The sequence below is a fragment of the Glycine max genome, chromosome 12, assembly GCF_000004515.6.
Source record: "Glycine max cultivar Williams 82 chromosome 12, Glycine_max_v4.0, whole genome shotgun sequence".
NCBI lineage: Eukaryota > Viridiplantae > Streptophyta > Magnoliopsida > Fabales > Fabaceae > Glycine > Glycine max.
In genome coordinates, this window is record NC_038248.2 from 10,195,243 (window position 1) to 10,209,643 (window position 14,401).

The 14,401-nt window shown below is 39.3% G+C and overlaps 1 protein-coding gene across 1 annotated transcript; it reads left to right on the forward strand.

The window, feature by feature from the left end:
• The first annotated feature begins 8,945 nt into the window (after positions 1-8,945).
• LOC102667948 (uncharacterized) lies at positions 8,946-10,064 on the forward strand. The gene has a single exon (XM_006592999.1). It carries the CDS (start codon positions 8,946-8,948, stop codon positions 10,062-10,064), a length of 1,119 nt encoding a protein of 372 aa, XP_006593062.1.
• Positions 10,065-14,401: the final 4,337 nt, after the last annotated feature.

A 14,401-nucleotide genomic window follows, 5' to 3' on the forward strand; every position in this document is an offset into this window, starting at 1 on the left:
TGTTAATAAACGATGTTGTTTTCAAGTATTTTTTTTATATATACTTTCTGTTTTTACAGTAAACCCAAAATTGTACCTGTCAAATGCAATTTCAGACCTAATTCACAGCAAATAAACATTTTATTCTGCTTTCAAACAGTTTTAATGATAATAAACATCAATTAATTGATTTATCATAAAGAACAATCATCAAATGAATTCAATGTTCATGTTACATAGAAAATGTAAAAAATGTTAAACCAAAGTAAACTAAAGCTAAAGATAATGTCCCTAAATCCTAGGCCTGATCTCTAACTCGGAGATAAAACTGTGCCCACTGGATCCGCAATGCTTTTAATCTCTCTGGGTCCAATGGTCTAGGATCGTTAAAATACTGCATGATGAAATAAATCATAATAAGTTAATAATGTAATACAAATTATAAATAAATCGATTTTGTTTGAAATAAACTTACCGCTTCCCAATTATTCCTAAAAGTTCCTAAAATAATGGTGGACATCCAGTGCATCACATAGTAGCTGAACTCAGTACTTCCTTTTTGTCTATTACACTAAATACATAATGAAATTTGGATATTAATTAAACAACTAGTGTACAGACACATAAAGAAATATATATAAGTGGAAGTTTTATGTAAATGACGTACCTTGACGACAATCCGCCTAGCAGAAGCCTTTGATTTAGGCTGTGGAGCATCATCAAGACCCTTGATAGCACTGTTCCATATGAGTAACAATTAAAAACTGGTGTTGTACGTTGAGGTATTACAATGCAAATGTATTGAAAAGAACATTAACCTATTAATAATCCCCTTAAGGTAGTTGTCTGGCCTGCTATGCAATGAACAAAACCAGACAACTAGGTGTTCCTTGGGAAGGATGACCACCATCTGCCAGTGTCCGCAGCAGTGGACTTACCCATTTAGGTAGGCTCCAAGATAGCATCGCGTTGTGAACTCTGCATCCAACTCTTTATGTAACTTTCAGACTCAAACTGCGATTGCCCAGACCTCTAAATGGACTGTGGCTTGAGGAATCCATAGATATCAGAATTCCCCACTCACATACATGTTTCAGTGAGATGCCTGTTTATGATAAGTCAAAGTTAAATATTTATGAATTGAAAGCCATAACTTAGGTAATTAAAAGCCTTTTAAATAAAGACTTACAGAATCCACAACTGTAACACTGATATGCTAAGACATTGACCACCGTGTGCGATTTCGGAGAGGTCTTTGTGCTTTATGTAGAGGGGGAAATCTGGATTAAAGACCCCGAACACGGTGGCATCTCATCTAACCTGATAAGGCCTCAAGAAAAGCTCTGGGATGGTCAATGTCATCAGATAAAGCGGATCATTGACCTCCGGATCCGGCTTCGGAGGTGGTTTTGCCAGAGACACAGCTACCTGTTCATGAAACAAAGTTAAATAGCCTAATTTGAGGCACACTTAATGAATTAATTTAAAAAGAAGAAACATATAGTAAGGACAATAAGTACCTGCTGTGATAAAGACTTGACCAGATGTGTCGGCCAAGAAAGGAAGGTGTGAAATGCCTATCCCACTAAGGAAACCTCATCAGTGGGTACAGGAACTGGAGCATCTGCATCTGTAAGCTCCTCCACACTCACCTTTACTTGGCCAGGCAACAAAGGAATGTTATGAACAACAGTGGATCCCTCATAAACTCTCCCCATGGCAACCAGGCGGGTAGGATTTGCTTCTATGTACAAGCCGCACCTATTAGAGTCACCCGTCTCAGGATCGTTTCCTGAGGGATCAACACAAGTCCCCTTTGTGCTCACTCGAGGACCGGAGGGACCAACCAGAGGCTCAGGAGGAACTGCAAGTCCCTGAGATTGCATCTGCGACTGAAGCTTGTTGAAGGATGCCATGACCTGCCTCGTCACTTTCTCTGTGATGGACTCCTCTAGCTGGTCCCTGATCTGCTGGGTCAGCTGCTGCAATTCGTCAGGAGGCAGGGAGGAAGCGCTGCGGGACGTTTGTGGAGCCGATCCAAAGTATTGCTTGATGGTGACACCGGCTCCAGCAGCACGGACACGTCCAGGGTGCTCTAGACGTCCAATAGCAGCGGCGAGAACATCCTGACGTCCATGGGGGACGAACGATCCCTGTGTGGCCTGCTCCTCAAACGAGTCCTGCACAAAAAACACACAGTGGTACATGACATTCTCAAAATATTGAAACATAATTGTAATGGTTAGTTGAAAATGACTTACAATCTTCTCAGCAATTTCCTTTACGACCTCAGTCGTCATCTCCCCTGTCTTCTTTGTGCGGGCCATCTTCCATTTCACGTGGCATCTGACCGGGGATGGAGGGTCGATGATGCCATCAACGCTTCTTGACTGTGCAACTTCCTCCAACTTCTTCTTCGTCTTCTCAGCCAGGAGCTTCTGCTCCAAATAATCATAACCCCTAGGAGACAAAACGTTGGGGGCAGTATTCTGCTTCTGGATGGCCTGTGCCTTCATGCGCACATCCTGAAAAAATTAAACAATAATGTTTGAAATGGGTAGAATGAAGTATAACAACATCATGTTTAATATGAAAAACAACTTAAATGGCAAGGAACATACCTCCCAAGAAGGGTCTCTGCAAGTCTGGCAAAACTGGGCCCATTTTTCCTTGCTGATGCCGTATTTCTCACAGACAGTGTCCTCGACACCGTCCAGATCGGCTGCAAGGGCCTATTTCCTCGTGAGGTCTGATTTAAACTGCCTCCATCTCTCCCCCATGGTCTGTAGTAACTTCCTTTTCGTCCTACTGTTAGAAGCCTCTGGGATATCAAATTCCGCCTGAAAACATCAAATAAAGTTTATTTGTTACGATAATGTATTTTTTGGCTATTAATTAAACAAAATCAAATAAGAAAAGATAAATACCTGAATATCCTCCCAAATCAGGTCCTTCTGAGCAGTAGGGACCTCCTTCCAGTTCTCGTAGGTGATGTCCACCTTATCACGTGCCACAATCCCCAAATATGTTCTTAATTTCTTCCTGTGGCGACCGTCGGCCTTCCCGGCAGCAGGATCAACATGCACCACTGGTCTCTCAGCACCAGGTGGTCTAGTGGACAACGATTGTAGACGTGAGGCTTTGCGTGTCCGCTTCATGGCAGACGGCGAAGCCGATGCGTCCGAAGTAGGAGGAGGAAGGGGAGGAGGAGGAGGAGGAGTGGAGCCAGGTGGAGAACCCATGATCTTTTATACAATAACATACAAAATAGGATTAATGAAAAGAGGATCAGCCATAAGTTTTTTTTGGAAGGCAAAAGTATAATATTATTAAACAAAACCCCACCACAGAAGGAGACAAGACAAATTAACCAAAGGACTCCGAAAGATTGGTAGTTGTGCTTTTTAATTGTGATTTGGGGCAACCATGTTATAAAAAGTCTATTACATGTAATCAACAGTCAATGTATGCTTGATGGAATATAAATACTATATCTTCAGAAATACACATGTACATGGCATCCTTAGGACTTCATCCATGATTTCTTTGATATTGATTTTCTTTTTTGCAGAAAACAAAGAGGGGAACGAGCAACAATTTGAAGGTTGTACATTCAGGAACTAAAGAATTCAAAATAGCTAGTAATAAGAGGGATTTGTTTTTGGGATTTTCTGAGCACCAAGAGCGGCTACGCAAGAAGCTTGCACTTGAGGAGGGAAGAATATTTGCAGCTAATGAACAACTCTCTTAACTATTTATCCTTCAGATTTTATTGTTTCTTTTTGCTAATATGTAAATATAAATAGTATAAGGCTATGGCTTATGGACATGGTCTTTTTTACCCCTAACAATCTTAGAAGTAAATATAGACCATGTTTTTACGCCATAGCCTTATACTATTTATATTTACATATTAGCAAAAAGAAACAGTAAAATATGAAGGAAAAATAGTTAAGAAAGTTGTTCATTAGCTGCAAATGTCCTTTCCTCCTCAAGTGCAAGCTTCTTGCGTAGCCGCTCTTGGTGCTCAGAAAATCCCAAAAACAAATCCCTCTTATTACTAGCTATTTTGAATTCTTTAGTTCCTGAATGTACAACCTTCAAATTGTTACTCGTTCCCCTCTTTGAGAATGAGGAGTATCTTCATAAGACTTCATCCAGCTGATTTTTGTCGCCAGTTTCATCATCCACCACCCTTTTCTTCTCTACCTTCTCACGTTTGTTGTTGTTAAACCCATATTTATGCCTTCTTCCCTTCATGTCTTGTTTTATCACAACTTTAGCCGAATTTCCTATCTTCAGCACAGTTGAATCTCCTGTCTTATTCTCTAATGACACACTTTGATGGCCTGTATCTCTTTTCTTCGTATGTTCTAGTGGTTCAACTTTAGAATGCATAGAGCAATCATAATTTTCCAGTGACCACCAAAGGCTTTTGCATCAGCGTTGACACTCTCTACCTTCTTTGGTTTATGCTTCTGTGTTGCATTCTGTGCTTCCTCCTTATAATTCTCAGATTTATTGGAGGTCTCACTAGAAGGATCAGCACCAATCTGTGCCTGTTCCAACTCTACCAGCTCAATATCTTTCGTTTCACCTTTGTTTTTGTAATCTACACTGTAATTTACAAAACAAAAGTTGAAAGGAAAGATATTGAGCTGGTAGACGAGGAAGAAGCACAGATTGGTGCTGATCGTTCTAGTGCAACCTCTAATAAAGTTGAGATTTATAACGAGGAAGCACGGAATGCAGCACAGAAGCATAAACCAAAGAGGGTGGAGAGTGTCAATGTTGATGTAGAAGCCTTTGGTGATCACTGGAAAATTCTGATTGCTTTATGCATTCTGAAGCTGAAGCACTAAAACATACGAAGAAAAGAGATACAAGCCATCAAAGTGTGTCATTGGAGAATAAGACAGGAGATTCAACTGTGCTGAAGATAGGAGATTCGGCTAAAGTTGTGACAAAACAAGACATGAAGGGAAGAAAGCATAAATATGGGTTTAACAACAATAAACGTGAGAAGACAGAGAAGAAAAAGGTGATGGATGATGAAATTGGCGACAAACATGAGCTGTATGAAGTCCTAAGGATACCATCTAAAACAAAAAACCGATGCCTCAATCAGAGAAAAATGTAGTTGTCACTTACTTGCTTTGGTGACCTCTGTCTCTGCAGAAAATTGCATTAGACGATGTTAATCAATTCTCCTTCATCATGATCATTTCGATTAGCATGAACGTCGTCAGCTTCTTCTTCTCCGACAACGTTACGAGTGATTTGAGCGGTCAAAGGACTAACATAGGTGTCTATGTATGAATCATCATCTTCTACATTAACACCAATTGTTTTGCCCTGCAAAACCATGCACCACCTTTCATCACAAGGGTCTTGCACGTAAAATACTTGTCTAGCTTGTTCTGCCATGATGAAAGGGTCATTGTGGTAACCAAGTTTCTTTAGGTCTACCAGCGTAAATCCTATATCATCGGTGCGCACACCGATGTTGCTGTCAACCCATTTACATTTGAAAACACATACCATAAATTTCACATAGTTAAGCTCCCAAATTTCATCAATGAACCCAAAGTAAGGGATGAAAGCTACACAGGGATTGGCGTCATTGACACTTGCAAAGTGTTGAGATTCAACCCTTAGGGTGACCCCGCTGTTCTGCATTGTACTTTTTTCATCTTGTGCTTTTGTGTAAAATGAATACCTGTTTATGTCGTATCCTTGCGAGGTTATAACATTTCTTTTAGGCCCATCTGCTAGCTTTCTTAATGTTTCTGAAGCATTCTCATCTGCAAACATTGTATCTTTAAACCAATCACAGAAAGTCTTGTTATGCTTTTTCAACACCCAATTCTTTGACATTTTCGGATTATTCTGTTTGACTAAAGCTTCATGCTTAACTATGTATGGCAAAACTTCATTACTGTTGTTCAAGACATACAGGTGAGCTTGTAACAAATCTTCTACACTTGGAGTGATCACATGCAGTCCTCTTGAACCCTTACCACCCACTTTGTCATCATACCGAGACTCAGGAAGGCCAACAGGTTTAGCCTTCTCTAAGTATTCTGAACAAAATTCATTGGCTTCTTCTGCAATGTACCTCTCAACAATAGATGCTTCTGGACGATATAGATTCTTTGTATACCCTTCTAAGATCTTCATGTATCGTTCAACCGGGTACATCCACCGTAGATAAACAGGACCACAACATTTGATTTCTCTGACCAGATGCACAATCAAGTGAATCATGATGTCAAAAAAAGCAGGGGAAAAATACATCTCCAACTGGCACAGTATAATTGCGACCTCATTTTCCATCTCATCAAACATGACTGGATCAATGAATTTGCTACATATAGCATGGAAGAAAAAGCACAGGCGAGTTATCATTAACCAGACTTTGTTTGGCAAGATGTCTCGTATAGCCACGGCTAACAATTGTTGCATGAGCACGTGACAATCGTGAGACTTTAACCCTACAAGCTTAAGCTCCTTCAACTGCACAAGGCTCTTAATATTTGAAGAGTATCCTTGTGGAACCTTCACCCGACGAAGACACTGACAAAAACTTATCTTCTCCTTCTTGGACAAAGTATGGCAGGCTGGGGGTAGGTAAATTTTCTTCCCATCAGACCTTGGATGCAACTGTGATCATATACCCATATCAGCTAGATCTTGACGGGTATTCAAGCCATCCTTCGTCTTGCCTTGAATGTTAAGGAGCGTCCCAATCACACTGTCACAAACATTTTTCTCCACATGCATAACATCAATACAAAGTCTAACGTCAAGATCACACCAGTACGAAAGATCAAAGAAAATGGACCTCTTCTTCCATATGCAACTCTGACTTTTATCCTTCTTTTGGGTCTTCCCAAATACAGTATTCAGGTGTCGAACCCGCTGATATACCTGCTCACCAGTCAAAGGTATCGGCGCAATATCATGCTCTTGACTTCCATTAAAAGCTTTTCTCAGTCGTCTGTAAGGATGATTGGGTGTTAGAAAGCGGCGATGCCTACTGTAGACAGTTTTTCTCCCATGTTTAAGTTGTATGTAACTTGTATTTTCTTCACATATGGGGCATGCATGATGACCCTTAACACTGTAACCGCTGAGATTCTCATATGCTGGAAAGTCATTAATGGTACAAAAAAGCATTGCACGTATTTCAAAGGTCTCCTTGCGAAACGTATCAAACACTACAACCCCCTCGTCCCACAACTATCTCAAATCTTCAACCAACGGACTTAGATAAACATCAATGTCATTTCCTGGCTGTCTTGGGCCCGATATCATCATAGACAACATCATGTATTTTTGCTTCATGCACAACCAAGGAGGCAAATTGTAAATTACTAGCAGAACTGGCCATGAACTGTGTTGAGTGCTTAAGGTGCCATATGGATTCATTCCATCACTGGCTAGTCCAAGTCTAAGATTTCTTGGCTCACTCCCGAAATCCGGATACAAACCATCAATCTTCTTCCACTGTGAGCAATCAGCCGGATGACAGACCATTCCATCAGAAATCCTTCCATTTGCATGCCATGTAAGGTCTTTTGCGTCATCCTCATTAGAAAAAAGACGCTTAAACCTTGGAATGATTGGAAGATACCATAAAACCTTCGCTGGGGGGCCCTTGTTGGAGTTGTCATCAGAACTACTTTCTTCTTCATCCTTCACTTTGTACCGTGAAGTCCCACAGATAGGGCATTTGGACATTTCTTGGAATTCATGCCTGTACAGTATGCAATCATTGGGGCAAGCATGAATCTTCTGATACTCCATACCCATCGGACACAATATTTTTTTCGCCTTATAGTAACTTTTTGGCAACGTGTTGTCCTCTGGAAGTAGATTGTGCACTACCTCAAGCAGTGAGGTGAAACTTTTGTCACTCCACCCATACCTGGCCTTCACATTAACCAAACTTAACACAGCAGACAACAGGGTTATGGAATTCTTGCACCCTGCATACAAAGGCTTCTTAGAATCACTCTGCAATCCTTCATACACAGGGGCGTGTGCTTGTTGGAAAGACTCTAGTCCAAGGTCACGAATCATGTCCTATAACCGATCTTCCATTTCTACATCAAATGATTCAGTTTGGGACCCACTCTGCATGTCTGTGACTTCACCATGTCATATCCACGTCGTGTAATTCTTCTTAATCCCATCACACAATAGATGGTCCCGTATGTCATCCAGTAATTGTCGTCTTCCATTCAAACAGTTGATGCAAGGACAATAATATTTTACTTCTTCATTCGGTCGACCTCTTTCTGAAGCAAATTGCAAGAACTGTTCGACGCCATCCTCATATTCTGGGCTCATGCGACTTTCATTCATCCAACTTCGATCCATCTAAGCAATTCCATGCATGAAAATCTCACTTTTTTATTTATAGGTGTGGCGCTATCCCATTTAGGAAAACTGTCTTTTATGTTAGCTTCAAACGTCAGGGTTACCATTATTTACAAAAATTTGACTAAATTTCGGCAGCATTTCGCATTGGTCTCCAAGTACACGACATGACATCGGTCAAATGAATTTCCCGATAATCAAGTATGCACTCAGAGAACAATATGAAATGCATTGAACCGAAATTTAATCAAATTAATGAAAATAATAATAACCTTCACGAATGAATCTAACACTAAAATACCAGTCTCCCCAAACTGTCCAAACGAACAATTCAAGACTAAATACAATGACTAATGCAAACTGTCCGCAAGAGTCATTGCATTCAGTCTCAAACGGGAATCTAAGGTTCACTCAGCATGAACAACAATTGTTTATATAGCAAATTACACTGATCACATACAAGAACATACAAAAGGTAAAATTCAATTACAGACAAATATAGACATCAGCAGTTGATTATGTAACTAATTTAAAATGCTGGGTTTGAAGGGTGCTTATGCTTTATTATTGTAGTTGGGTATATGTGTGTGTGTGGGTGTGTTTGTGGTTCCTTCAGGTTTGACGCTGCACAAACTCTTGTGTCAAGGTTCCTTCACGTTTCTTCTTTTTTCGAGGATGAGGGTGAGAGCCCCGTCGAGTCTGATGAAATAAAAGTCCAAACTTGGAGCAGCCAACACTACAGGAACGAACCTGTAGTTGTTGTTGCTGCTCCATGGTTGCAAAAGTATTCTAGTTTTGATGACCAGAGTGGGGAGCAGCCTCTGCTTTTGCCCATTCGAAGCTTGAAATCTCGCTTATCTGAAAAAGATATTGATGTTCAATCTCTGAACATGTCAATGAGTTCTAAAAGATTTTCAAGCTATTCGAATAGAAAAGCAGAAGTTGAAGCTGTTGATGTTGATGTTGACGTTGATGTTCAATATCTAAATAGGTCAACAACCTTCAAAAGGTTTTCAAGCAATTCAAATAGAAATGCAGAAGTTGAAGCTGATGCTGCTGATACAGATGTTCAATCTCTAAATAGGTCAACAATTTCTCAAGGATTTTCAAGCAATTCCAATAGAAAAGCTGAAGTTATAATGTTGTCTTCAAACACTTATGTTATAATGTTGTCTTCAAACGCAGAGGATTCAGTGAGGAAGAAGGGCTTCTATAAGTCTTGTCGTCCACCACCTCCGCCACCGCCACCAATAATGTTTCAGAAATCAATGTTCATGAAGCCAAGGTTCGATGGTTCATCCAACAAAGCACCTTCCTTCAATAAGGAGTTGAAGAGATGCTTCACAAGTGAGAGAACCACACCAGTGGGAAAGAAAAGTCATGAAGAAAATAAATCCATGCAAGGCACATTGTTTAGAAGTAACAAGTTCATGGGGCATGCAAGCGTGCCTCTTGTGTCACAGCCAGTTGAGAAAGAAAGCCTTCTTGTCGAATCTGATGATGATGATGACGACAATGACACAGAAACCGAGGACCAAGACGTTCAAGGAGGAAGAACCGTTGCTCAGAACAATGACAGGGGAAAGGGTCCACCTGTTATTGGTGGAGAAAGTTCAAAAATAAATGGTGATGAAGGACCAGATGTGGATAAGAAGGCTGATGAGTTCATTGATAAGTTTATAGAGCAAGTAAGGCTTTAGAGAATTGAGTCAATCAAGAGGAGTACAAGGATTGCAAGAAACTCTTCAAGGTAATAATATTAAAGATGGATACATATCATATCCTTCTATTTACTACATTAGTTAAATGGAATGTAATTAAATTGACGTGGATGTTTATTTCCACAGCTTAAGGTTGTAATTGGATTGCTGTCCTCTTCCCCTCCTAATTTCCTATCTATGGTATAGACAGATTTACTGATTTTACCTGTGCTTTGCTATAACTTCAAATTTTTTTTGTGTATTTTCAACTTTTTGCTGTGTGGGTGTGTGTGTGTCGCAGTCTGTGTGTGTGTGTGGGGGGGGTTGTCTGTGTGTATGTGGGTGTGTGGCTGTCTGTCTGTGTGTGTGTTTGTGTGTCTGTGGCTGTGTGTGTGTGTGGGTATGTGTGGGTGTGTGTGTGTGTCGCTGTGTTTGTGTGTGTATGGTTATGTATGTGTATGTGTGTGTGGCTATGTGTGTGTGTGTGTGTGTGTGGTTATGTATGTGTATGTGTGTGTGTGTGTGTGTGTGTGTGTATGTATGTGGGTGTGTGTGTGGATGTGTGTGAGTGTGAACAACACAACCTGCATTTCAAAGATAGCTTTAGGGGAGGACTATTCACAAATACAACACTTTATCTACCAAACAATGGTATTGGGCTTACAAATTCATTATTTGTTACAACAATATATCAAATAGTTCTAAAAGTATACCAGTAATGCATACAAACAATTTGACAGTAGTTTTCGAATAAAACATATAAATACCTGAGTTCGAATAAAACAATTTGACCGCAAGACCAGTTTTAATTAATTTTGAAACAACAATGACCTCTGGCTTCTAAACAATGCCTATCACCACAGGATAATTTCAAAGTCAACAGAAGCACAATAAATCTTATCATAATAATAAAAGGAAGAATTTTGTAATGACTTATTACAAAAAGAAAATTATGTGAAGCCGATATAATGTTTACGAACATGCTAAAATGGTAGGAAATAACAAATTATGACTTCTGTATTATATGTTCCTCTGACTCTGGCCCGGTTGTATCATTACCAAAAATTTAGAAAATTACATTCTTGTTTTAATATCTTCTGATGGGCAATAAGGTGCTGGAACCTTTATGTCTTCTAGACAAGGTAAGAGTTTTAAAAAAAATCCCATTCCCTCTTAGGAAAGTAGCCACAACACTCAGTTGAGGGCAGTGTCAGTAAGTCATTTTGATTTGGAACAGAAATGATTTCTACTGCAAGCAGAAACTAGTAGTGATCTGTTTGTGTTTAATCACTACAAAATATTAAATCCTTTTGATTTATGAGTTTCTCAAACTTGTTTATTCACTTCATGCAGAACTAGGAAACTGTTGTGGAGCAACCGAGTGAGTCCTAATGTTATATACTCCTTACAGCACATGCATAGTGACACATCAACATTAGCTGTTGGCGGAATAGATGGTATCTTGAGATTGCTAAATCAGAACGATGGCAGTGTTGTTTCGAGTTGTGTTATGGGAGATAAATTGTTTTCACTAGATCCTCTGTTTTTGAATAATAAATTGTAACCTTTTTGGATTCTTTTTTGACAACATAGTTTTCACTCTAATTCAAATTTTTGAGAATAGGACACAGAGTAACATTTTTGTAGTAAATGTGAAAACAAAAAATCCTGACTTGCTCACAACAAACGATCCTTTATTTGTCTTGCATTCTGCATTCATACAAATATTTATGAAAACAAAGGCAATTGTTCAATGCATACCTTGGAATGTATTTGCATCAATTATTACAAAATTTATTAGCATATATTCAATGTATATTTTGGAGTGTAGAGTGGGATCCTTGGGGTGTTCCAGATGATTACAGATGTAAGGTGATTGAGAATGATGCACCAGTTCCCAAGCATGTTCCTCTCCCTATAGAATTTGACAAGACGCTAGAGGCACTTTGATAGAACCAGCAGGGCTACTGGCTTCGAGGGCCTGCTCCCTTAAGAAGAAGAAGAAGCAGAAGAACTAAAAAGGAGAGGAATTCTGTGTTTTTCATTGATTTCCCACTTGCTTTATTACATGGCTATTTATTATGATTCCTTACTAACAGAATTTGTCTCTTTGTGATTACAGGAATATTACAAAATGCCCAAAGGAAACGCCAGACGATGAGACTGTTAATGAATTAGAATAAATTTGAATGAATCTGATTGATAAGAAGGAGCCCAAGTATTTGACTGCATGAAATGGGAATAAGTCCCTCAATACAGAATGACATTCACAGAAACAGACTTACACTTATAAAACAGGAACAGAAATAGTGCAGGTACTTGGAGGGGTGGTGGGTGGGCTTCCTCCCTTCCCAAATGTTACTCACAATTCTCTGTCTTTCCCCTCTCCACTCTTCTCCCTTTATCCCATTCCCATTACTCAAATCTGTTTCCTGGCCCTAGATGCCATGTGGACAGGTTGTTACAAGCCACTCTCTCTATGTACTGATGACACTTCCCTTGCACACTGCCCAAAACAGCCTCTAATCTCCTACATTCCCTCCTAGTTTTCTTTATACCCACCCACTTGTTATGGATGAATATGTTTCACTGGTGCTGCAAGTGGCCAGCTCCAAGGAGTATCATGCTTTGTAATTTGACAACTGAGGATGCTCTTAACTGCAACTGTAATAACTAATGAAGGGGGTCTGGGGATTAAAGAAATATCTAAATTCAATGTAGCTTTGCTTGGCAAATGGATATGGGCCTTAGCTTCTGGTCAGCAGCATTTATGGGCTAGAATCATTAACTCCAAATATGGAGGTTGGACATAGTTCCAGTTTGGACGAGAGTAAAGGGGATTTTCCTACTGGTGGAGGGACTTGAGGAAGCTTTATCATCAGAAATGTGGCTATCCAAGAAATGTGGCTATGTCTTCACTTGGAGGCTCCTCAAGGACAGGCTCCCCACTAAGGGTAATCTCTTAAGAAGAAATGTGGCTATCCAAGAGGCTGTTTGTCCTCTCTGTGGTCAAGTGCAGGAGGAAGTGGGTCATCTCCTCTTTAATTGTAAAAGGAAAATAGGTCTATGGTGGGAATCCATGAGATGGATTCAGGCTGTAGGACCTCTTCCAGCTTCCCCAGCAAGCCATTTTGCCCAATTTTGTGATGGGTTTGGTGCAGACATAAATGATAGCAGTTGGTGTGGGTGGTGGGTTGCTCTAACTAGTGCTATATGACAGCATAGGAACCTCCTGATCTTTCAAGGAAATCCTTTTGATTCCTCCAAAGTCATGGAAGAGGCTATGTTTCTAGTTTGGTCTTGGCTAAAACCTAGAGACAAAGGCTTCAACACTAGTTTTAACCACTGGTCTTCCAACATATCAGACTCCTTTGGTTCATCTATATGGGGTTGCCTTTCCTGCTGGGTTAGTTTGGGTTTTCTTTTGGAGGGCAGCACCAGAGGTGCTTTGTATTTCCTTTCATTCACTACCCCTTGTACTGCTTACATTATCTTAATAATATATTATATTTTCTGCCTTAAAAAAAACTCTACAAACAAAATATCCTACTTCGTATTTAATAAGCAATCAACAGACCTTTCTATTTCTATTTTTTACACGTTTAAAACTCAAACATATAAAATATAAAATATATAACAAACTAACATAGATAAAGACAAAAAAAAGAAAATATAAACTCACCTCATTTTTTCACTAGAAGGAACAGATTGTACGAAGGATAGAGGTTGAGATATTCCAGTGGTTGTAACCTATGAACAAAGAAGCTATCAGTAAAGCAATAAATAATTATACCCATTTGAATTCAGTTTAATTTTTTATGACAATATTGAACGCAGCTGCAAGTAAAAATGTTATTATGATCACAAATAAATATCAATCAAATTTGGTAACTAACTTAAGCAATTTGGTCTTCAAGTTGGTGTGTATCAAGCAACCAAATTGACTGGTTCAGAACTTTATTTTTCAATATTAAGGATAAATTTACCTAAATATTAATTTCTCAAACTAAATTGAAAATTTTAAAAGTTAATGATTAAATTCATTTTTGTAATATGAAAAGGATTTAAATTGATTAATAGAACTAGTATGAAAGCCACCAAATTGATGCAGTGCAATTTCTAGAACAGCACAACAATCTTATAACCTTGACAAATTTTTGCAGTTTCCTTGACAAGTAAAGACAAGTCAAACATCACCATGGATGCTTTGCATTGTGACTCAACTTGAGGAAACCAACCAAATGATGAAAATGGTTCCGGTTTTGATTACTACATGCATTCCAAGCTCATTGACTGATAGCTGTCAAATCAACCTTGAGAGGAACTATTCTGATGAC